The sequence below is a fragment of the Myiozetetes cayanensis genome, unplaced genomic scaffold (genome assembly GCF_022539395.1).
Source record: "Myiozetetes cayanensis isolate MyiCay16 unplaced genomic scaffold, myiCay2020 scf3, whole genome shotgun sequence".
NCBI classification, from domain to species: Eukaryota; Metazoa; Chordata; class Aves; order Passeriformes; family Tyrannidae; genus Myiozetetes; species Myiozetetes cayanensis.
This window is the reverse complement of record NW_026087521.1, coordinates 36,190,964-36,217,007: the sequence shown is the minus strand read 5'-3', so window position 1 is coordinate 36,217,007 and position 26,044 is coordinate 36,190,964. Positions and strand designations below refer to the sequence as shown.

At 38.7% G+C, this 26,044-nt stretch overlaps 1 protein-coding gene across 2 annotated transcripts; it reads right to left on the bottom strand.

Moving 5' to 3' along the window:
- Positions 1–2,077: 2,077 nt before the first annotated feature.
- TMEM19 (transmembrane protein 19) lies at positions 2,078–12,912 on the bottom strand. 2 transcript variants are annotated; one of them, XM_050324795.1, is made up of 7 exons: positions 12,870–12,912; positions 12,484–12,634; positions 9,474–9,587; positions 7,880–8,017; positions 7,281–7,535; positions 6,057–6,266; positions 2,078–3,814 (listed from the first exon to the last, which is right to left on the bottom strand). In XM_050324795.1, exons 2-7 carry the CDS (start codon positions 12,611–12,613, stop codon positions 3,651–3,653), a joined length of 1,011 nt encoding a protein of 336 aa, XP_050180752.1. In that variant the 5' UTR covers positions 12,614–12,634; positions 12,870–12,912; the 3' UTR covers positions 2,078–3,650. The 2 variants fall into 2 exon arrangements, with proteins under 2 accessions (XP_050180752.1, XP_050180751.1); XM_050324794.1 differs by lacking the exon at positions 12,870–12,912 and having other exon boundaries at positions 12,496–12,824.
- Positions 12,913–26,044: the final 13,132 nt, after the last annotated feature.

The following is a 26,044-nucleotide window of genomic DNA, read 5'->3' as shown; positions in this document are numbered from 1 at the left end:
TGATTATTTGCTGCATAATCTCACTTAAGATCCCTTTCCTACAAAAGGTTGGACCAGATGATTTGTCAAGGTCCCTTTCAACCTGGGCTGTTCTATGATTCTATGATTTAGTTAGTGGTTGTAGTGGCAAGACAGTAAAATTGACCATTTTCTCCTGTGGGATGAATGTTGTAGAAAAGTTACTGAATATTGCTGGTGTAAATTTCTTTACTTGGAATGAAGTTTTAGGAGTACCCAAGCGCAAGCTGCAATTTGCTCAGCAGCTTTGTTTCTACATTTATATATTTCATCTTCCTTTATTGGCAATAATATTTACTGAAGATGGCTGCAGGCTGGGAAGCACTGCAGGGATCCACATAGTCTGAGTGAATTCATGTACCTTCTCTGATTTATGCATTAAAACAGGCCCATAATTGTGAGAGCTGCATTCCATCCCCCAACAGAAGCAGTATTTAAATTGAAAATTATTATCTAGTTACAGCAATAGCCAGAAGCAGAGACTGTAACGTACCTACAAAGCTTTAAGTGAATAAATTTTCCATAAAAACCAGGTTAATTCCTGCTTGAAGAAGAGCTACTTAAGGTCAATTTGAAATGTTAGATAATGAAATGTGAAAAAAAGGCTGAGTGGGGACCAAAGTACTGCTCGTACTTCTGATAATCCGACTTACAAATCTGAGATGCCCAACCCTAACAGATTTTAATGTGAATAGTGCCAGAGCTGGTGCTGTAAAATACCAACAAGTAGTTCATAATGTTTCAGCCCTTTATTGCCAGAAAAAGTCAGTCTGCTAGACATCAGCTAGTCCTTAATACCCAAGAGAAGTGATATATTCCCTTTGCTTTTTGTACCACTTTATTTTTTTGTTCCAGAGTACTATGGCTTACATCTGCAATGATGGACCATTCAACAGCAGCATGCACAGACCCAAGACAACCTATAATTGTAACAAAAAAATAGAAATAAAAAAGTAAGTGCATACAAGTGACTCTGACACCAGTATACTTCAACAGCCAGAATCAAGGCACCACGCCTGAGCGAGACCTGCCTAAAGATTTCCCGTATGCAATTATGCCAAAATTTTACTTCAATGTCTATCACATCCACAAATCATGCCAAGCATGAGGACCTATAATTCACAATTGTAACCTCTTCAATTAAAAAAGTTTTGAATGTACACTCTTGGTGCTGTGGAAATATTGGTGCCACTTCAATATGAACGAAAAATCAATGACCGAGGAATATACTACAGGGACCGATGGTTCTGAAGCAAAAGAATTATTCAAGTGCTTAAAGAATGGAATTAAATTTGCTAACTGCAGTAACCTATTTTGCAATTCCAAATCTACCAATTTCTCTGGTTTTCTTCTAACTCCTCCTCTTTTTATCCCTTTCCCTTTTACTTCCTGCATTATCTGTCCCTCCTAGTAGCACAGGTGGTATCTCTGTCTGCTCCCTTCTGAGCACAGGAACTGCTCTTAGTGACACACACAGAGGCAGTTTGTCACATTCTGCAACTTCTTCCCTGTATCCCATACTCTCCCCTCCACCTCCTCCCAAAGCCCTCAGTCAGCTACTGAATAGTTAAATGTAACCTTATTTCCATAAGCTATACTCCACTCAATATAATATACCCAGAGTTAACTGTCAGAGTAACTGTCCTTTCCAGAGTTCAAGAGTGCTCAGGTCCTTCTGTATACTCGAAACATATGAGAGAGAATTTCAAAAGCAACTCAAGTGTCATCACTAAGACATGACAAATAAAAAAATCCAAAATAGTGGCCTTTGAAGATCCTAACTACAGGAGCTCATTCAGATCACATTCGTTCATATGATCACAGATCAAAGGATTCCATGCTGTGATGAATTTGAAATCACAGATGTCTTCTCTCTATGGCAAGCTGGTTTTCAAATGAGACTCACATTAAATAGTGAAGAGTTGACCAGGTGTCTGAAAATATACTTCACTTCAGGAAACGTAAGAATCTAAAAATAATGCATTTAATTGAAAAAAAAGTATCTCACAAAAATCGTATCTCTCTCAATTCTAGAAACCACAACAGTATTAATACAATCTTAAAAGACAATTAATACAGCTTTTATTTAGAAGCAGCATAAATCCAAACAGTACATAAAATTCCCGAGGGTTTATTGTTACAGTTTAAGTGCATATATTCCTTTTATAATTTTGTGCCTTTTCACAGGAACAGACATAGAGCAGCTACAGAATTTGTTCTGTTCAGAAAGCCTTTACTACTTTGATCTTTATAATTGGGTAATATAGTGAACTAATTTCAGTGATGAATTCCAGATTTATATTTCAGAAGAGTAAACTCAATATGGAAGGTGATAAAATTTTTTTAATATTCCCACAAAAGGTTACATAATAAACAATTCAAGTGAACTAAGACAGGCAATATACACAAGACATTTGTAAAAAACCCCCGATATTCAATACAAAATACTCACCTATCTTTAAAAATAAAAAGCTTTTTATAAGTTAACAGTATGGGCCCTAGTTTCTGAATGTCGACAGTGAGAGGTTACCATGAAGGTATCTCTAAAGTTTAAATACAACCTCTACTGGCTGAATTACTTCTATCTCTTTTATAGATGAATGATGGAAGACACAATCACAATCACCTAACATAGGAGCCCGAGCATCAAAAACTAAATTTCCATTTTGAAATGGTTTATAAATGTGACTTCCACCATTTTGCTACAAGGATAACTTCTGCAGCTTCTTTGGCTGAGGCCATCATCTCTGGATAGAAGCCCCAAACAAAATGGGAAACATTTTCACTGAGAAATAACCAGGGAGTATAGTTTGGTCAGAACGCTAAACGTTATGGAACAACTCTATGCTTATAGAAAAAATGTTCTATTTCTAAAAAGATGAATGTGAATTCACAGCTGTTATCTTTAATTTTAAATTATTTAATAACTACCACAGTATCAACAACCTTCATAAATATAATTAGTTTTGAAATAAAGATGTCAAAAAACCACAGAAAGATTTATTATTCTTACTGGAACAGCTAGTCAGTTTCTATTTTCAATTTCAGATTGTTGCTTGACATTATGGAACAGCATCACTTTTATGAATTCTATTCTCAGGGAAGTGGAGATACTATCAGGATACCGAATAGACAACAAGGCTTAATTCTCTCTTCCCTGTCCAAATACTTCCAGAAGATCTTAGTACTGTAAACTATGGGAAATAGCAGAACTCAGCTACTTCAACCATGTTACCATTGCCTAAATAAAGCTGCAGTGTACTTTGTGTCTGGTTTGGAAAATAGCCACAATGCTCCATCACACCAACTATGATATGGATTAGACTTCTATTTCCAGCTTCTTGCCTTTCCAGATGCTGAAGACTGAAGAACACAGACACCAACTTCAGCTCCATGAGGATAAATGAAGCAAATGCTTCACCTCACTTGGCAATGACTCATGATCTGAAGAGCAGCGAGTGCATATTGACAAAGTGCCTTCCAAGTCCTGAGAGATGCTGGTTGCCACATGAGTAAGTTGGCTCTCTGAAAGTTCCAGATCCTTCTCTTCAACAGAGTTCAAGTAGAATCCCTTAGAGTCTCTGAGTAAGACTGAACACATACCAATCACATGCAGAAAACCTTAAACCATTTCAACCCCTTGGCCAGAAAAACCATGCTGTGCCTGGAAGCACCAAAGCAATGATTACAGAAGAAAAAAGATTTACTGCGTTGTTGTCTAATATAGGTTTTCCAGATATGTGCTTGGAGTGTTTTGTTTGGTGGTTAACAACCATTCCGATGTTCTGGTCAAAACCTGGGAAAAGATAAAGACTTCATTTTACAATGCCAACCAAGCTAAAAAGAAACTTAGTAACCAAGTGTAGCAGCTTCCTAAATTTATTTTACCATTATGGTGTTAAACCTTTGTAAGAAGACGTCATTAGACTAAACTAAATTACAGTTTAATTTGGTACCTTCAAATAATGGGGTATAAATGCAATACATTACATTAGAAGTTACTTCTTTGGACAAGTTACACTTCTGTCAAATCTACTTCTCTCTTTATGCAATTTCACAGCAAGGAAAGGAATGAAACAAGATAAATCAGAAGAAGAAAAAGCTGTTCCAAGAGTCATTCTAAAGCAAAGGATGATGTTTTGAACAGAAACAACTGATTAGCAACATGTATCTCCTGTCAAGATGCGAAAAAGCTACAGAAAAATCAAACTGCAAAGACTAATAGTTTAACCCTTAACACTTGCTATATTTTAGAAAGTAATAAGTTTCCTTGGGAAAAGCAAGGAATAAATTTTTCTAAATATATCCCTCAAGTGTACATAAAGCGTAGGTTCAGAGCATAAATAAGTAGGTAAAGTAACATCAAGTCCTTCCATTAGCTTTATTTCTTACAGAATAGGTATAGCTTGAGACTGATAACAGGGGCAAATTTGAATTTAATTCTGTACAGCTATTCAGACAAAGCTCTAATTAACAAGGTGGGGGCAGGGATGGACCTTCTTTTAGAAACAATGGGTACCACAGGCTATTAGATACACTAAATCTAGGAATAATACCAAAAGGAAAAGCACTAAGAGAAGTATATAGCAGTACAAGTTAACTGTTTTCAAAAAAGACACAATTCCTTATTATCACTGTCATATTTATTGTTTTTCAAGCTGCTGCAGGGACTGGAGTATTCCTTATGAGTCCACATTGAAAAGAAACTGGAAAAGTGGGGTAAAGTAAGGAGGGACACAAACCTGAAGAGAATGCATGATGTGAGTAGCACAGTTTCACCTATGTCACAGCATACAAGTACCACAGCATGTCTGTGTATAATAAAACATACATACTCCAGCAGTGCTTATGAACTTGTAAAAGAAACTGTGGAACTTGCATAGAGTCCCTGCTGCAGCTAGCAAAGGAAGTTGCTGAGCACAAAAAAATACACGAAGAAGAAACGGATGCTGATAAATGCACGCATGCATTAGCTAGATATATCCCACTCTCTTAATGCATCTGCCTCATTAGGAGCTTGAAACATTGTCTGACTGCTTAAGTGTTTTCTCTTTAGTAGAGAAATATCTAAAAATTCAGCAAATGACTAAACACTCCACTTTGGACTTTCCTGGAATTACAAGGAAAAGAGTATAAAAAATGCTGGAAAACCAAATACAGAGCATCAGCAATGGTTTGTAGTTCTCCCTGCAGTGGTAGATCTAAGGGCATTGTGTATCTCAGTTCACCTGCACATTCACACCTTGACTTCCAACTTATATCAACAATGAAACCTAAAACTTAAGTTCTCTCTGTAAGCAAGCTGTTAAACACAACAGTGTCAGATATGGTTTTTAAATGATTTTTAAATGTAGGGTAAATTTACAGCTTAGCCTAAAGGTTGTCTGTAGGTTGCCACAGGCAATGATCCTTCAGAGCAATGAGTAAACACTAAAATAATTTAAAATCAGCCAGCCATCATTTTTTTTAAAAATGGACATGCTTTTTTAATTTACAATCACAGCTAGTCTATGATAAGCTTAACTTATAGGAAACAGTACTCTATGAAGCAGTGAAAAAAACCCCAGAACATAAAACATTGTTCATATTTTCCTGGAGCTTTTCATTTTTAACTCTTAAAACTGAGACTACTGCTAAGACTTCAGAGTTAGGAAGGGAGCTTCTGCAGTGACAACTTAATCCAAGTAAATGGATAAAATTAAACTGACTTTTTCTCTTGTAAAATGCTATATAATTAGATATATAGAAGAGGAGAGGGCAGCTATGGCTTCTTCCAAGGTAACATGTTGGAGGGCTGTGGTCTCTTTCAGTCATCAGCAAGACAGTAAGCTACAGTAAACATCAAAATTTGAAAAGGAGCCACTGCCCTTGCTGGTTGTCATTATCATGTCCATTACTTTTGCTCCCTTTGTCCTTTGTGTTGCTAGTTCTTTATTTTTTCCATTTAAAAATCATGCCTCAAGACTTCTTGAAATTCAAGTCCAATTTTAGGTTACACTGGGAAAAGGGGGGGGGGAAGGAAAAACAAAGAATCTTACCACTGTATTGCATTGTAGCTCCCAAATATGAATCAACAATTGATCCCAGTAGGCCAGCTGCTGCACCAAACACAATAATGGGCCATTGTGGAGCAGATATTTCCAGATCAGTCACAAAAATGAGTTGTGTTATGAAGTAGGCTATACCTACTGACATGCCCCCAAGCAAACTTGAGAGCAGGCCTACTAATGTAATTGCTCCATTAGTACCTAAATCAAACAAAACAAAGCTGATTTAAAAACTTTTTTTAAAGACTTATACTTGTTCATATGTTCTAGATGACATCAAAACTGTTTGTACTGATCTTCTCCCCTTCTATCCACAAGACTCTGCTACTGCAGCTTTTATTTTACAACTCTTAATGTGCTGTTGAGAAGATTAACCTGAACCATTATGGTCTATTACTCCTCTTTTCCTGTCTCTAGGGCTAGTTATCTAGAAATATTCACTAGCATTAAATTAAATAAAACCAGACAGCACACTTCTCAATGTCACCTCGTACTTGTCTGTTGTAGGTCATGGTGGGGGCAGGATAATGAAAAGAGATTTGCTCCAAAAAACAGACCTCGAGATGTGCATGTTTATTAAAGCAATGCCTCTCTAAGAAGAAGTATAACTAGACATATATCACCAACACATTTAAAGAAAAGAAGAAAATCCATAGACAGGAAGATATGTGACAGCTCATTGAATAAAAATCTGAAGAATGCATATAAAGGTAAAAAGTACTTCCAAGCATCTAAATCCTATCCAACAAGATCCGTAGGTGATCAATATGCCAGCAAGACTCAAGATAAGACACACTCCTTTAAAGTAGCAGTGATATTCACTGTGGAGACAAGGTTTGACAGACACAAAGTTCACTTGCACACCCTTGGAAAGATATTAAAGGAAATGAATGATTTGGTTAAGAACTGAATTTTCTGCATTGTCTGTGTTGAATGTATACATATATTCTACTCATTAAAATATGAATGCCTGAAAAATGAGTTGATAACTTGTATGTTTTATCTTAGTAGCAAAATACACATTTAATAGAGATGAGAAATGACAGTATTCAGAATGATTTTAGCTCCGTGGATCCTGTGTGGGTGCATCTCTACCAATCCCAGATTTCCCATGTTTGTTTTTCCTCAGTCTTTCTTGGAACTATTCAAGCTGGATGCATAATTCAAAACAGATGAACAAAATATTCAGAACATGTAGAATAGGTAGCATCTTACCTACTGGAACCTGTTCCCAGGTTGTTATCAATCTTGGTTTACTTTTACTCATAACACTACCAATCTCTGAAGCCCATGTATCACCAGCAGAGCATGCCAAAGCTCCCAAAAGGGATAAGCACATCCATGACGCTGTGTATTCCTTTGAAAAGTCAATAGGAATTTCACCTGGTCCGTTTTCTATCATATATAAGAGAGCCAGCTCAGTAGGAACACCACCATTACAGAATACTTGAACCCAATTCCTCTGTCCACCTGAAGTAATAAAAAATAAAATTTCAGTAATTTCAGACAACAGTAGTTGACAAGCAAGAGCATGAGACAAAAGCAAAACACACATATATAAAGGTAAATTTAAAAAGACACATGTTCCAAACAGAAACTTAAAATAAATACATAAATACAGCAATTTATTAAACAGAACAGAAGCAAAAGCAAAGTCACTTGCTAATGTTACAGGGATAAGGGTAGAGGGGAGTCACAACAACAGTGTTCCCCACTCTGGATGTTACATCTCATCTGACCCTTTGAAAGGAATAGGCATATGCAGTATTTATTCTCCACAAGGGATCTGAAAGCTTGAAAGTATTTTGGCTTACCTTCTTTGTATTCTGAATCTATTTTCTTCTTTATATCTTTTTTCCATTTAGTAAGTTTTGAAGAAGTAACAAAAAATACAAACAAAGAAGAGAAGAAACTGTAATTTGCGACTGTAAGGATAAATCCAACCACCAATCCTATAAAGAAAAAAAAAGTATATCAAGTTCCTCCACGTAACAATGCTTGCTTTGCAAAACAGTTAAGTATTTCGATTTTTTTGAATATGAAGAGTATCTTCAAGACACCTAAGACAATCATGCAGTCACAGATTCTACTGCTAAATTGCTAATTTAATTGCTACCGTTTGTGTGATTTTTAAGACCTTCTTTTTGCCACAAATCAGTAATAATGTGCAAAAATAAAAAACAGAGCAATAAAAAAACACAAAGAAAAATCCAGAGGATATATAACTGAAATTTAAGCACTCTGCCTGAAGAATATTCTTACCTGTATAAGGAGCAGATATACAGCTGTGGCTGTGCCTTTATCAGCAAGTTTATCATCAGTTTAGGTATCAAATCCCACATCCAAGGTCTCTTAAGATAACCACTATAACCCTCCTCCGTATCTTAGCAGATGCTACTTCTCCCTTCTGTTCTTTCTTTTCTTTTTTGGTTTCTAATTTTTATGCCACCTTTAAATTTCTGTAATTTTTTTTAGTATTTGAGCTCCTGGATGTGATTCATTTCTATGTCCCCCTTTACAAAGGAGGTCTCATTTCACTCCCCATCATGAGACTACAATTCTAAATGACTGAAAAAAAACTGGCTGCACTTAGGGCGGACATCAATATAAACCACCTAGCAGAGCTGTTACACTACAAGGTAAAAATGCAGAAGAGAAAAAGAGTTTTTATAATTAGGAAAATGCTCCCCTTAACCTGCAGACAGAACAAGATTTGCAAAATGGGCAACATCGGAGGAGAAGATTTGAGGTCCCACTTCATTCCACTGGGCATCAATTCAGACAATGTCACAAGACCAGGGTGAATCACCTCACCCGGAAATCTTGTATCGAATTTCAATAAACGCTATTGTACACTGTGCTGCATTTTTTATCATGCGGTCAAGAAAAACTTTATTGAAATAGTCATTTGTTTGAACTAAAGTACAGATTTAATTTTCTTATTTTTGGCAGGCCAAAAAAATGCCTAGAACAACTTCTATTACAGCAAGGAGAACCACGTTCTCTTAAATGGTTTCCCCTCCTAAGGCAGGTAGGGTGTTGCCACGGATCAGTTTTAGGGTATTTCTTCACTACCTCTGCCATTTCTTTAATTCTCTGTAAATCCATCTGTATGTTAAAACAAAATGTGATTTAACTGCATACTCTACTGAAGTTTAAAAGAATTTTCTAGGTTTATATAAATCTAATGACAATATTAATCAAATTAATTACAAACAGCAGCACAAAATTCCCTGTTTAAACAGGTATGAGAGAAAAAATCAGTATGAATTTAAGGTACCTATGCTTACATTTACACTTTTATTATAATAGAACCAAGTAGTAAAGTCTTAAAAATTACAAACAACATAAAGGAAGTTAACTTAATTTACTAAATATTTAGCTTAACAGTCTCAGAAAAAAACATACCTCCTAATGCACCACTGTGATCAAGACTCTTCCTCTTAAAACCCTGTGCAGCAATAATTAGTGGAACCAATACTGAAAAAAGCCAGCGCCATGGAGAAATGGGTCGTAAAGTACCTGATAAATCAAATAGCAGTGTTACAGATGATCCTTATAAACCTTTTCAATGCCTTCATATCTGAAAAATTACCTTCTAGTATATACTTAGAGTCTGATCTTAATAGAGATTAAAACTTTTTACCTTCTAGAAGAAAGACAGTAATTTATTGAGTCTTTTCTGTTTAAAATAACATACCTTTCAACTGGATAATCATAAATCCTTTATTAACTTCTTTTATTTTAGTGAGTGTTCTGGAATATTAGAAGGAAATAAATATGTTTAGGACATTGATAATAAATTGTCTCCTTAGAAGACAGTTGCTGTGGATACTACTGCTTTATGGAATGGTGTGGAATTACAAGAGCCGAGCGGGATATTATTTTCCTGTTCTGCAGACTCAGTAAATTACTGCCTTACCAGTAAGATCCTTAGAGCCTTAATATTTTAACACCTCATTTTGACTTTAAATTGGAGGACACAAAGTTCATTGCAAAAGATGCCAAAAGTACATCTTGTAAAACACTGAAATTTAAAAGTCTGAAAAGAAATTATTCCTTAATACTAAAGTTTAAACGTCTTCCATCCTTGTCATCTTAAGAGACAAGGAAGCTATTGATTATATCCTGAACTACACTACTTACTATGATAGAATTTCAATACCAAAAAGAAGCCAAGAAAGACAATCCACTAGGTGAAAGTAGTGTGACCACTTTATGAAACATCAGCATTATCAGTTCTTCTGAGCTTGACGTATGGCTCTTTAAAATATCCTTTAAGCTGATGACTATAGCAAGATTTCAAGTTACAGTTTTTGTTTGAAAACCCCACAAACTTTTAAAAAATAAAGCCAACAGTTAATGTAGTTTTGACCTAAAAATCTTAGCTCAAACAACAGAGCCTTCACACAGGCACAGCAGCTTTTCTTGCTGGAGAGCTAAACACGACGGTTTTCAACAAGAACTTTTGTGTCTGCATTACCCTGACCTTCGCACATACACACGCTCCTTGGCGCAAAGCGGGATAAATGTCTCTGAAATCACAGTAAGACACTAATTGCAAGTGCAAGATTCACAAGACAAAAACTTTTCTTCTGTGTACTGAAAAGCCCCAGTGCCATAGCAGGTGAGCAAGGGAGTCTTGCAGACAAGGCCTGACTAAAGAATTCAGAAGACAAGCACTGGCTACGTATGAAGAGACCCCCAGTGCTGTAGCCTGGTATTGCTTATCACAGACCAAGGCAGCTCTTAGTGTAAACTTCAGTGTGAGCAGTACTGGAACACAAAGGGTTTCTTTTTCCTTGGCTAACAAATAGAATTTTCATCTTTTTAAGGACATTTTTAAACTAACCTTTCTGTATTTCCTTGAAGGGGAGAAAAGTATTGGTATTAAGTTACTCCTGAATATAAGCAGTTACAACTAAAATAGAACACATTCTTGGTTCATTCTTTGGCACTCCCACTTTACCAATATTTTGGTTACTGTTTGGTGCTTAAGCATTACTATAAATTGTAAATTAATAAAAGTATGTCTGTAATATTTTTGTATTTATGTTAAAGACTGGGAATTTCATCACTTGTATGGGCTTAACCTATTAAGCCTACTAAGTACTATACATTTCATTCACCTCCTCAAGCCGAGGTCTTTACAAGTCTCAGGCAAATGAACAATAGAAGTTGTATGTCCTTGTGCCATAATCATTCACTACAAAAAGAAGGATTAGTCTGCAGTCCCCTCCTTTCTATCACTCCGTATCCCAATTCACCTGATACCGAGTCTTTCAACTCTCCACTGCCAATCACCTTAGATAGCAGGGACTGGAATATGCTAATTATCAGAAAAAACTCAGAAAGCTATAGCTTTAGAGAGCAGACACACACAAATGAAGTTGCATGTTTAAATCCAACTTGTTTAGCTCTAATGGACACAAATAAAGCCGCTTTTGAAGCCGCTTCTGCCTACCTTCTGTATGTCTGGCATCTCACCACAAGCCAAAGAAGTGTCCAGACAACACAGATTTAATGCTGTACCAGAACTAATATTCCATCCTAAACCCCAAAGCACTGAAAAACACTGAACAGAGATATCCAACTGCCACTGCAAAATCAACTCATACTGGTGGTATATTTATTCTAACTTCTTCTGGATCCAGAGTGACACTGGGCAGTCAAGGATGTTCATTCTGCATCCCTAAGCACTTTCAGCAACACTGCAATGACACTGGAGCTCTTCCTAAATTAAATTGGCCGAGGTCTTAAGGACCTGCCCTGAAAAGCAGTTAAACTCTTCTAGACTTGAACTGATACTGAAGGCAGTACTGCTGCTTTCACACACTGCTGTAAGAACAGTCCTAGAGGCAAAATGACAGACCACAGAGCACTTGCGTCCCTGCAACTATACACAACTAAGCCTGAGCTGCCTCAACAGAACGTTGAGCTGACAGTAAGCACCCATGCCAGCCACTCCATGCATACATTCCCATCTTCTTTCTGTGTTCCTTGACCAAGGAATTCTTCCTGCACGCCCTGTTCTGCACGTTGCTGCACGTGCATGCCCAGAGCAGTTTTGAAGGCTGGCACACTCATCCCATACTGTCACGTACTTTCCCTCACCCAGAAAGACCTCTGTCAGCTGGCTCTTTCTTTTCATTTTTTAATTTTTATTTGCTTTCTTTTAGGGAAAGAAATCACAAAGAATACCAACATTTTAAATTCTACAGGATCCGTGGGCAGAGCTGCAAGTAGGTGGCTGTCAGCACCTACACCATCAGGTACTGTCAGCGGTGAGATTTTCAATTCTACTGACGAAGAACGGGGCTGTGCTCTTCCCATTCTGTGTGCCAAGACTGCAGGGACTGGATGGGAGGGTTCACCCCTGGCCATGCCATGCCGGTCTCTCCCCGGCCTTTGGACTCACCGTAGTACGTACTTGCAGTCATGGACACGATCCAGAATGCCAGCGAAATACAAATCAGCAAGTTCAGGATGACCATATTCGCCATCATCTTGAGGTACTCTCTGAAGGAATCCTCCTGGTAATAGGGCATGAGAAGCCAGGGGGAGAACACCTGACGGGAAAACAAAAGGCGCAGCGCATCAGCGACACCGCTACCGCCACCACCATCTCCTCTTTCTCCCGACCGCCGGGAGCCGCGGCCGGGCGCGGTCCGCACCGCCCCCGCGGCGCTGCCGGGAGGCACGGAGGCGCTCATGGGGAGGCTCCTGCGGGCCCCCTGCCCGGCCCGGGGCCGGGCTGGGCGGTGGGCGGCCGGAGGCGCTCGCACCGCCCGTTCCGTCACTGACCTGCTCCCCCGACCGCCGGCGCCGCCACCATCCCGCCCCGCGCCCGCGCCGCGCATGCTCCGCCCGCCGCCACAGCCCCGGCCCGGCCCCGCCCGCGCCGCCGCCGCGCGCTGGGAGCGGGAGCCGCCCGGGCCTGGGGGCGCCGCGGCCGCGCCGTGCCCGCGCTCTGTGCCCTCGGTGGGCATTGCTCCCCTCTCTGGCCCCGGGACGGGGTTTTCGCCACACGCTGCCCCTGTAGATCCAGTTTGCGAAATAAAAACAGCACAGACACTCCTGTGAAAAGCATGAAATCTTATGGAAATTGTTGATGCTTAAAGAATTGTCAACTTTATACTGTAATTGTAATTAGCATACGCAGGCCTTCTTTAGCGTGACTTAGCAAATTAGAACACTTAACTGAATAGGCAAAACTGCTAGCTGCAAGTAGGGAACTGCCCTTGTGCGAGAGACAGAGAATTAACTAACTGTTGCTTCAAAAACACGTAAACGGGCTTGGAGAAACAGATAGGTACAAATCCTTGCTTCTAGGCACATAGACAGGTGTTATCAAGAAAGCCAGAAAATATGTCTAAGGCTTAAGTAAAATAGAATGCTATTGTAATGTGTGTTTAACCGTTTAGTTTATTGGCTACTAACCACAGAAATGTAAGAGTGTACGGCATTTATGATAAAACTGCTATATAGACCCACCCACTGAAAATGTGGAAAGGCAGAAGGCACATTTGTGGGGTTAACGCTGTGTATTCTCCACTAAGATGAATAAAGGTACTTTGGCGGACAATCCGTTTGTCGTTCGATTGCTTTGAATCAATTGGCAAGCCACCAGGAGAATCTCTGGCTGCGAGACCCTTTGGAGACCTTCCAAGGGCACCCTGGAGCCCTTTTGCTCTGCAGGAGGTTCCACGGACCCTTGGATCAATGCGGGGACAGACAAGACCCCGACACAGACTGGTAAACCACATTTAAAGTACCTGATATAAAATTTGAAACCCGGGGGTATTTTGAAAGGGTATTTTAAAAGGCATTTTAAAGGTATTTTATTAAAAGGTATACTGGCTAAAATCCATAAGTCATATGCAGGATAGCCTGAGGAAGTTGTAGAGGCATGAGTGTCCTCTCAGGATTGTGGGTTACAGTCCCATAAAAGAAAAAAGAAGCAGGTAGGCGGGTTTGAGTCCTGCAGAAGCAACTGCAAAACAGTTAAACAATTAAAGGGGAGCTATACCTTCTGAGTGTGGAATAAGGTCTCACAGAGGGGTCAAAGAGTTTTTGAATGTGGGTTAGAGTCCCGCCAAAGCTCTACCAGACTCCTTAGGCTAAAAGGGTCTGGAAAGAAAGGAATGAATGTTTTTGGATTTATGTTTGTGGCTGGATTTGGACTAGGATTTGGAATTGCGATTGTTATAAGTCTGGCAATATATTGGCTTTTGGTCTGTTTCAAATGGGGGGGTGTGTGTGGATCCCGTGTGAAAACCTGTGTGTAGTATTTTCTGTATAAATGCTAAGTGGGTGATAACTAAGCATTGAGTTTGCCTTTGGGAGGTTATAGTAAAGGTGTTTGTGAAAGTGGCTGGGAAAGCTGAGCAAGGGAAGTCTACCTCAAAGCTCCTGTGTGAATTAGATCCCGAAATTTGTTGGCCACTTCTTGTTAATGCTTCGAACTTACGATCTGTCAATATTGCAGCTAACAGCAAATGCAATTGCTAGCCCGTGTTTGTGTTCAAAGTGTAATAACTATTCTCCTAGGACTTACTGTAATTTGTATTCACTGTTAGCAGAAAGGAGTGTTAATTAGCAGCCTTAGGGAGCCTATTGTAGGGCCTGCCACATTGATTGTAACACTATATGTGGGGGTGGTTGGTTTCTTGGGTGAGGACCTGATATAGAAGAAGAAAAAGAGCTAGCAGATGCCGGGAGAACCATTAAATAATATATTGGGACTTCAGGAGGAAGAATCGGTTGTTTCACTGTGTCAAGCGTGTAAAAGCTGTAAGCCTATCATAATTTATATACGTCCTATATGCTGGGCTGCAGAGCATTTCAACCCCCAGCTGTGGCTCGGTGTTATGATAAGATATACCGATCTCAGTGATGGAGATGAGTGTAAGTTGTGTGGCTATATTACCACGTGGAGGCCGTGGTGGCAAAGAGCTATCCAGTGTAACACAGGGAACTGGCCAGTCAAGGAATTAAACTCAGACACCATATTGATACACTGTGAAAGAGAAGAGTGTGTGTGAGTGAATGAGACGCGCTGAAAGCACGAGGTGAGTTGTGGAGTTCCAAACTGCAGTTCCACTATCCCACGAGGGACCTCGTCAGTGATGAACAAAGTGAATGGTGTAAAAGAACAGAGTGTAACAGGCACGAGTGAGACGCACGGTCAGTGCAAAGTGATTGTGGAGGTCCAATCTACATTTCCACTCTTCCAGCAATGGAAATGGATAGAGATGAGCAAAGTGATTGAAACATCATGGGGAACAAAGTGGGAAAGGAACAGATAAAACACAGCCCTCTAGACTGCATTTTAGCACACTGGAAAGTTATTGGAGGACCCCCTTGAAGATCCATGAACAAGAAAACTCTAATAAAGTATTGTAGACAGTGGTGGCCTCTTTATAAGCTGGACGAGGGAGAAAAGTGGCAACCAACAGGGACTTTGAACTCTAATATACTCTTACAACTTACGCTTTTCCTTAGAAGGGAAGGCAAGTGGGATAAACTGCTCTATGCAGACATGTTCTTTTACTTAAGAGATCACCCCAAAATAGAAACAGAATGTGTCATTAATTTAGCCCCAATGGACCCCTTTGTGTCAACATTACAACAGGACAATCGAAGGGACGGAAAAGGGAAACTGAGGTGGTGTTGTTCTGCGTGCTCTATCGGGCAAAGATGCTTAAAATACAGGGAAGTAAAAGAAAGAATAGAAGATTCTGTCGCCCCCGCAGAATCATGGGCAAGGGAGGGAGAAAGAGAACAGGAAGGAGTTTGCCCAAAGTCTCCAGCAGAACAGAGCTGCCCTCTTTACCAGAATCAGAAAGAGGAAGGACCAGGAAAGCTAAATCACGAGATAAATTTGGAAAATTTATGGTGCATTTAGTGGCAGGACAGATGAATATTTGATATACAGGAAACAAAACAAGCCTGTGTTCGCCTATCTCCCGTACTTATACCCTATCTGCTAGAGTAAAGGATTTTACTGTAACCATAAGACATAAAACCTTGGGAAAACTAGACCTTTATGAAATAAAGCTACCAGGAACACCGTGAAAGAAGAATAAGATCACACAAAGTGTTCCTTGTTCAAACAGGATGCTATGTAGACTTGTAGTTCAAGTGAAGGAATTAGAACCATACTATTACATGAAGAGTGTATGGAAGATGTCTGAAAAATCAAACTTTTCTGAGGATTTAGTGTTACTATTTATTCTTCCTCCTTCACCACCCCCTTTCGTACCCTCTGTGTGTGCTGTAAGCTATCATAATTTTTCATTTGCAGGACTTTATGTGGTAAAACAAACTAATGAACAGAAACTATTACTAGACCCAGTGTACTCACTAAAGAAATTAGAGGTTACGATTCAAGCAGATATTTCAGAAGTACAGCAGAACTGTTCTCAATTTATAGCACAAAGCTTACAAGGATGGGAAGCGTGGCTAAAATCACGGACACTAAATACCCAGGTCAAGCAAGATTTAGCAGGATGGTTCGGGTCAGGATTAGGAATACTTAACTCTATAGATCAGGAGGTACTGATTAATAAATTAAGTACCGTCACTACAGACTTAGGCCAGTTCAAAGTACCATTAAGATCATCACTATTGACGCTAGCAGACACACAAAAACTGACGGCAGATTTACTGACCACCCTGTCCAGACATACCCAAAAAGACTTTCAGTCAGTTGTATCCTTTGAAGGAGGATGACAAGGTAATTTATCCCTTGCCCTTCAGTGTATACAGTCACAGATATGGCTACAAACTGTACTATCAGATATCATTAGGGAAGGAGTGTCGGGGAGACTGCCACAAGAAATAAAAGAAATAATAGCGAAAACTGATACTACCACTCAGTCTCAAAAAAATTACCAGGGCTGATAGCAGCTCACCGTCATAACATCAGCATTGGCACATCGGAAGAAATAACTAATGGAACTGATTTTTGTGTATGTAATTTTACCACTATAATAGGATGTGATTTTAATCATATTGTTCCGGTCACCACCATCAATTGATCACTGATGAATATATGTTGTTTAATGAGGTTCCTAAGTTACAGATTGGAATGGACTCTAGAATTTTGAAGCAGATTCTGCATCACCCAGCTATTGCAGCTTTAGTACAAAAGGTCCATAAAACCTCGCAATGAGCCCTTTGGACAGCAGAACATGACATCTTCAAAATTAATGAGATAACAACCCAAATACAAAAAACAGGACAACACCATTGGTGGGATGTCTTCCTAGGATGGAAGAAGTTAAAATCTCCAACAACAGCTCAACTATTCAACTTTTTAGTATATCCAGTGCTAATACTGATCCTTGTGGCCTTGCTCCTGACCATCGTGAGTCTTTGGATGTGGTGGAGGATCCGAACTGTCACTCAGTAAGTACATGTCTTATGGACTGTAAACAAGATCTCGCAGAAGAATTTGCAATAGGATTAGAAAAGACGGGACTGAAACAAAGAATTGTCAACTTTATACTGTAATTGTAATTAGCATACTCCGGCCTTCTTTAGTGTAACTTAGCAAATTAGAACACTTAACTGAATAGGCAAAACTGCTAGCTGCAAATAGGGAACTGCCCTTGTGCAAGAGACATAGAGTTAACTAACTGTTGCTTCAAAAACACGTAAACAGGCTTGGAGAAACAGGTAGGTACAAACCCTTGCTTCTAGGCACATAGACAGGTGTTATCAAGAAAGCCAGAAAATATGTCTAAGGCTTAAGTAAAATAGAATGCTATTGTAATGTGTGTTTAACCGTTTAGTTTATTGGCTACTAACCATAGAAATGTAAGTGTACAGCATTTCTGATAAAACTACTATATAGACCCACCCACTGAAAATGTGGAAAGGCAGAAGGCACATTTGTGGGGTTAACGCTGTGTCTTTGGCGGACAATCTGTTTGTTGGTCGATTCTTCTGAGTCAGCACCAGTGAGTGTCTGGACGAGGTTTGAAACCCGTTGGAATACTGCAAAGTTCATTAGTACAAGAAGAGACCTGAAACGTTTCCTAAAGTTGCCTAGGGATGAAAACATGCCAAACCTGCCTGATGGCTTTTCTCGGGGCATGCCAGAATTACTCTCAAAACACTCAAGTTGTAAATAAGCTGACATTAGTTACAGGAAGGGCTCCCACTTGAACACATCAGAGGCTTTGTCAACAAAGCACAGAATAAGGTGAAACTCCACAACTTTTCAAAACCCCAGAGTTTTGAGGCAGCAGCTTCAAACAAAAAGTAAATAAATAAATAAAATAATCAAGACTTTAGGTATCACAGAAGATAATGTTGACATAGCAGTTACGTATTCAGGATTTGTTTAGTGGAAGGTAGACCAAAACCTTCGAGTTTATAAACACTGGTACAGATGAGTCACCTCATGAACATCACTAACCTCAGGTGCTTTTTGTTCATGGACTTGTGGCAGCAGCAGTATAGAATATTTATTTAAGTATTCATTGAGAGGCAGAGTAATAGGAAAAAAGGAAATAAAAAAATCTTTTATATACAACAGGAATAGTTTTTAAACTATAAAATTCAAGTGAATATTCTTAGTTTAAGAGTTGATAATTTCCCTACTGAATTTAAGATTATTTCTGGCTTGTTGGCACCCATTTATCTTTGAGGCATGTTCTATTATTTTCATTCAGCCTCTGGAGTAGGTTTCTAACAGGATGTGAACACAGTCCAGGTTGTGGATTCTTTTGCAACACAAACTTTGATGTATTTTTGTGTCGTTGTGAAAAAAATACTCAGTTATCACTCAGAGCTTCTTCAGATGTTTCCTAAACTAAGGACCACATTCTGCAAAGATTTTCAGATATGTGGTTTTAGCTGAAGACAGTAGGCCTATTCCAAAGGTAAAAGTTAACACCTGCATGTTTACAGTGTATTTTCTCTAGTCAGTTAGAACCAAAACTTGGAAGAGGTGCTTTAGACAAGGCTTTATGTTATTTCTGCTGTATTTATTGATAATAAAGACACGTAACACCCAAATTTTATTTAAACTAGAGATCCCTAAAACATTACTACTAATGTAGAGGAACTGACTTTTGGTATATCTAGTCTTCCTTCTTACCTCCTAGATTTTTATTAAATTAAACTTCCTTCCGAGCTCTGAATTTGAGATCTATGAATCAGGGACTAAGTAGCTGGGCTACTTTGTAAGAACAGGACACTTTTCATAGCGTAACACTAACATGACATTGCTTAGATATTCCTGCCAAAATCTGAGTATCTGAAATTTTCAATCAGGTCAAGATCAATTCTGTTTACACTGGTGGCTGAACAAGTAGCTGCTTGTTCAGGTGTAACCAACTCCCATAAACTTATTCACTCAAATACATCCTTAATTGCATTTAATTGTGAAGTAGCACTTGGCACTGATTTAGGGATATACCAGACTATTGTACAGGCTTATCCACAGACCTTGCATTTTGGTTTAAAGCCAAAGGTGCTGCTGCTGCTGCTGCTGGAATTTACCTAAGTGAGAAAAGGAAACGGGAGTACTGCTCTCCGCAGCTCGTGTGAGAAAGGTGGTTCTGGTCAGGAAATCTTTCACAACCATGGCATGAAAAATGTTGGCTTTGACTCCTTTTTCATCTCTAAGTCTTTTGTTAAATGTGACTTCATACATTCGTCTTCCAATGTTTTTAATTGCCAATAAATTTTCCTGCAGTAGGTCAGTACACATTAAACATTATATTAGAAAACGAAAAAGGAAGGAACTCTAAGTTAGACATCTTTCTGCATTTAGAAACTGAGAGAAGTAGTCACGGTTTTGAAAGTAATGTCTACAGCAGTTGCTGTAATTGGCCCATTGTGTTTAAAGTCATATTTCTTAGATGTTGTCCTTTTTTTACTAGGTCCTGTATTATTATAATAAGAATAGTATCACAACCCTTTTAATAGGTAAAAGTTTGTGGTTTTGTTTTTTTTTTCATTTAAATGGCAATCTAGATGCTTGCAATAACGTACATTCAGAATTAATGTATTTAAAAAGCCATCCCAAATCAGTAAGAAGAGTATCATGTATATTTAATACATGCAATACGTATATTTCATAATCAGTTTTTACTTATAAAAACCCCACATTCCTCATTCATACCTAATAATATTGATAAACTGGAGAATTAAAAAAATGGCAAGTAAAAGATTCTTGAGACAAAGAGACCTGAAAGCTTTTCCTTACACTTTCCCCTACAAATACACACTTGCAATAATAAAAATCTGAGAAATTAAATAAGAAAAAGATTGTCACAGCTACAAGCTGCTCAATATTTAGAAGAGTTTCTTCTTACCTTTCGCCTAAATGTACAGGATGCAAAGCACGACCAAGCGCAGTCTAGAAGGAGACGGGAATGTGAGATGATTAAAGGCAGCATGACAAAATGAAGATAATAACATGTTACTGCACAGAGAATGCTAATCACTCGTTTATACACATTCTTTTCCCAGGAATACATTAGAATTTAGTATATTTGCCATAACACAGCATAACATTTTCGAATTTTCATGAAGATACAAAGATTTTAGTAGACTTTCTGGGTTGGGTGCTTTGGTTTTTTTGTTTTGGTTTGGTTTTTGTTTGGTTTGGGTTTCTTTGTTTTATTTTGTTTTCTTTTGTTTGGTTGGTTTTGTTTGGTTTTGGGGATTTTGTTATTGTATTTGTTTTTTTGGTTTTTGGTTTGTTTTTTTAATCTCTGAGATAGTACTTTACATTTCTCTTTACTGCTTAAAACTTTAGGCATATTTGTGCTTGATAGAATGCATTATGAGTAATATAGATTAAAAGAGAAATACTAATTTAAACATCTTTTATTCTCCATTGTTAAACTTGTCTTTTCAAGTGACAGAAGACATGAAATTAAAAATCTGTAAATATTGTTAACATTGTACTAAGTATAGCTGTTTGCAAGGGCCTTGAATAATATTCACACTCATAGAAAAAACAAAATAGTAAGACTGTAAAATTTTATGCTGATAGTGTCATTAGATAGTTACAGAAAAGAGAAGGGAAAAAGTAATACTGCAGATAAATATTCACCTAAAGTAGAGCACCCATAATTAGTAACGCCTGTGAAAATACCAATGAAATTGCAAACAGTAATTTTCATACCAGAGGAGTTGCTGTACAGATGAATTCAAAACATTTTTGAGGCAGTCAAAAATGTCCGTAATTAGCACTGTAGGGAAACTATTCATAGTAGGATTTGTGGACTATAAAGCAGCAAATGAAGAGTAAATATACAATTGCCTCACCAAAAATGAACAGAAAGCAAGAAGAAGCTTTGGATATTATATTTATTAAATATGTGTGGACAGGCTTTACCTTTGTGTCAAATCAGTTTATCAGATTTGTAATCGGATACCAATTAAATTTATTCACAGTAGCCTGAAATGTTTTGACATTTTCAGAGTATCCAAAGTATTACTTTGCCTTTCAAAATTGATTTGGTATTTCAGTGGGTATATCAATTTTATTTCAAGTTAAGCATTTTGTACAGTGCATTATCAACATTATTCTCATACCAAATCCAAAACACAACACTGTACCAACTACTAAGAAGAAAATTAGTTCCATCCTACCCAAAACCAGGATAGTGTTCTACTTATTTCAGTTCATGTGATTAGATTAAATCAATTTTATACTCTTTTCTCTTTGAGATTCTGGGATGCTTTCAGAGATATAAATCCATCCCTTCTGGTCTCACATTTTCTCAGCTGAAAATACTTTACGATGGCATGATATACTCTGAGACTACCCAGGATAGTTTTCTGATGAAGCAAGATTGTCTTTTTTCTGGTCATTTACTACACATGACCTACCTTTTTATTATGTGTTTACACTGCATTTTTCTACTTCAGCAAGAAACTCAGGAAAAGACCAATATATTGAAAGCAGCAGGTGTTCAGGCTTATCATATCTGGAGTATATTTTCACTTTACACACAGAAGTTAAAGAGACTGATCTAGATTGTAAAAATAAGGTAATAAAAAAAGTTCAGCAATGGGTAATTCATTAATGGTGAAGAGTAACAGTAAGGCAGGTAAAGATCTGACAGGATTATGCACAAGGAATCACCATCTTCAATCATAGGCTTGCCAAGATGGTAAAGAGGCTTTAAACTAAAGTTGCTGGGAGAGGGGAACCTCTATCTATCCCACTCCTACCAGTGCCTGGAAGAGATGCCCAGAGTCTGGAGAAGGATCATAGGACATCACAAGAGTACCTGAAGAGCAGCACAAAGGAATTCCAGCCATTCCTGCCAGAGAGTTGGCTTCATCGAGGGGTCCAACTGATGTGGCTTCATGCAAACACTCGCAGCATGGGGAATAAACAAGAGGAGTTAGAGACGTCTGCAGGGCTACGATCTTACTGGAATCATGGAGACATGGTGGAGACAAGACTGCAGTGTTGGAATGAAGGATACAGCCTCTTAAGGACAGACAAGGGAGGTGAAGAGGTGGTGATGCCCTCTTGCGAGATCCTGGATCCAAGTCTCACTGAATTATTGATATGGGTTGGAAACAACTCACTCGGGGAGGTGGGGGGAAGGGCTGGGCGTGCACGTACGGCCTGTGCTGAGGGCACAGGGCAGAGCTGAAGGCAAGGCCTGCTGCCTACGGAGAGCACATGGCAGAGCTGCAGGCTCTGCAGCCGGGCTGTCAGTCAAGGCAGACCTGCCTGGGAGCATGCCCACACTGTGACCCTGCAGCCTGTGCCTGGCTACAGCACAGCTCACTCTGGCCTGGAAGACACTGACTGGATATCCTGCCTGGGAGGGAAAACTGAATTCTGTAAATACATGAGACTCCACGTGGTCTCTCTCTCTCTCTTCTCCCTCTCCATCTGGCACCAAGTGAATCACTGAATCTTGTCAGTAACTGTTCTCCTCTCCTTTCTCTCCTTCTCTCTTCGTTCTTTCTTTACCCCTTTTAATCCGTTTTCTTCTGTTACTCTTTTCCTTTTTTTGTGAGTAACTTGAAACCAGTGAACTGTGTTTTACTAAAGCTGATATATGGATTGTTTTTAGTGGGTGTTTCCTGTGGAATGAGTCTTTGTGGTGAATGTTTTAGTGATATGCTTTTTTTCTTGGTTGTATTTTACTCCTGTAAAAACCTTTTGCCAAAATATCTCATTTTTCTCACTACATTAAAAAGAATTTCTCTTAGAGAAGAGTGTGGGACTCTTTCTCCGGACGTTAATTAGAGCTTATAATGAATAAAAAGGCTTTTTAAAAAAGTCTTAAATAAAAATGTAACCACTCTGGGCAGTTTATAGATTAATCTGGAGTGCAACACCTCTATGTCAATGACCAGTTGGAGTGCATGGAGCTCCACCTGTGGATGGATGAGGATCTGACTGAGAACTTATGGGTCAGGATTAAAGGGAGGGCAAGGACAGGTGACATTATGGTTTGGGTCTGCTACAGGCTACCTGACCAGGAAGACCAAGCAGATGCATCTCTCCATAGACAGATAGGAGCGACCTCATGTTCATCGGAGACTTCAGCTATACCAGTATCTACTGGAAGGACAACACATCAGGGCATAAGCAATACAGGAGATTCCTGAAGTGTGTTGATGGTGACTTCCTTCTCCAAGGGATAGAGGAGCCAAGAAGGAGAGGTGCTTTGCTGGAGCTTGTTCTCACCAACAAGGAGCACCTGGTAGATCACGTGAAGGTCAAGGGCAGCCTTGGCTGCATGGACCATGAAATGGTGGTGTTCAAGATCCTTAGGGCTGTGAGGAGGGCACACAACAAGGTCACTGCTCGGGACTTCAAGAGAGCAAACTTTGGGCTCTTAAGGCATCTGCTTGGCAGAGTACCATTGACTGGCATCAAAGCTGCATCTTTGCTCTTTATCGCTGTATGACGCAGAGCACAGTTTATGCTGATAGAATAATAGCTATGCAAGGGAACAGGATTGGCTGGCTTTTAGATTTAGATAACTTTTAAATGATTCAGAATCATTAAGTTACATACATTTTTATCCTGTGAAAACACGTGTCCTTCCACATCTGCCTCAGTACACATGGGTGTAACTTGTAATACATAATGATTCAAATCAGCAGTTTGACCTGTTTAGGCAGAATGAGAAGTAGTGATGGAACTACGCACATATATATATTTTTTCCACATAGATCATAGTTAGGTTTTAGGATCTTGTTCTGGTTTAAGCCCAGCTGGCAATTAAGAACCATGCAGCTGCTTGCTTACCTCACCCCCAAACCCAGTGGAATGGGGAGGAGAATTAAAAGCAAAACTTGTAGGTTGAGATAAGCATAGTTTAATAATTGAAATGAAGTAAAATATATTAATAATAGTAAATAATAATAATAATGATAATAAAAAGTAAAACAAGATATGAACAATACAATTGCTCTCCACCTGCTGGACAATGCCAGACTCTATCCCCAAACCCTCACTGACCCCCCTTCCAGGGAACTCCCCCAGTGTATACACTGGGCACGATGTTCTATGGTGTGGAGTAGCCCTTTGGCTGGTTTGGATCACCTGACCCAGCTATTGTCCCTCCCAGGTGTTTTTTGTTGCATACCTCCTCACTGGCAGAGCATGACACACAAAAAAGTCCTGCATAAACACAACTTAGCAACAACCAAAACACCAGTGTGTTATCAACATTATTGGCATACCGAATCCAAAACACAGCACTGTACCAGCTGCTGAGAATTAACTCTATCCCAGCCTAAATCAGGACAGATCTTCACCAAAAGAACTATGTTGCATTTAACTTTACAGTGTTAACAGACAATTCTGGTAAATACTGCTTAAGATTTAAGATGACTAACTTTTATTGTGTTTAAATAATTTGAAAGAAATACTAGGAAGCGAAAGGGTCAACCAAAGCCAAATCTAGATATGGAATAAAGTCATAGTTAAAAATATGACCTCCAGGTTATTAGTGACTAAGCCTGGATTCTTACAGGCTTTACAAAGTTGTGGTTTTTTTTTTTTTTTTTTTTTGTTTTTTTTTGGGTCAGCAAGATCAAATGTAATGAGCTCAAAAAGAGAGATTTTTCTGCTGCAGACATGACAGTTTTATCAATCACTGGGAAATCACTGGACATGTAGAAGACCAATGTTTACCAGTCTTTACTTGTCCGAACCAAACAGAACAAGGATTGAAATTGGGTTTACTAGTTTTAACTGACTACTCCAACCAGCAAACTTATGGCTTTTCTAAGGGATGTCTGTATTACAAGAGTTTTATTCATGTTCTCTCCTGACTTCAGGAGCTTTCCAAAAAGTCAGTCAAAACTGATATGTTTTGATATTAGCTCAGCAGCACTTCCCAAAAGGGAAGTATAATATTGTAATATCCTTAAACATTTCTTCCTGATAGATGTAATAGAAGGGTTAACTTTGTTCATAAAATCTTATGTGTATGAGAGAATAAGAAACTTTTGTTATAATTAAACAAGGTAAGTTTCACAGACATCCTGTTAAACAAACAAGTGTCAGTATTGGTAAAATTTACAGCTGATAAGAACTGCAGCTTTCATCTCTGACAAATCCCAGATGACCACTTAACAACGAGCAATGCACTGCAACCACAAGCAGATTTACATTCAAAACCTGAGACTTGAAAATGTATAAAAAGGGACATTTACTACATTTTTAGTGTGTGTCTCGGGCGGGGCACTTACCCCCCAGGCCACCCAGTGCTGTCTTTGCTTTATTATCACTTGCTTAATAAATTTATCAATGTTTAATTGGAATTGTCTAAATTCTTATACTAATTTATAACAATAGAGAAACCACATCAATACGCTATCAAGTCCAACTATTTGTGAACTTATATTTCATCGCAGATGTTCAAAAAGTAGATTAGCCTGTAAGCCATTGAATGATGAAGAGCAATGGAAACATGTGACTCATCTCAAAAATCATCTCCTTAACAGGATGGTAAACTATGCTT

What these genes read in the sequence shown, in the direction of transcription:
- TMEM19 (XM_050324794.1), bottom strand. Translation starts at nt 12,778, where the DNA reads ATGAGCGCCTCCGTGCCTCCCGGCAGCGCCGCGGGGGCGGTGCGGACC. An exon ending in AGATTCAGAATACAAAGAAG is followed by an intron (nt 7,536 to 7,879) that starts GTAAGCCAAAAT and finishes TTATTACTTCAG; the next exon opens with GTGGACAGAGGAATTGGGTT. An exon ending in AGCTACAATGCAATACAGTG is followed by an intron (nt 3,815 to 6,056) that starts GTAAGATTCTTT and finishes ATCTTTTCCCAG; the next exon opens with GTTTTGACCAGAACATCGGA.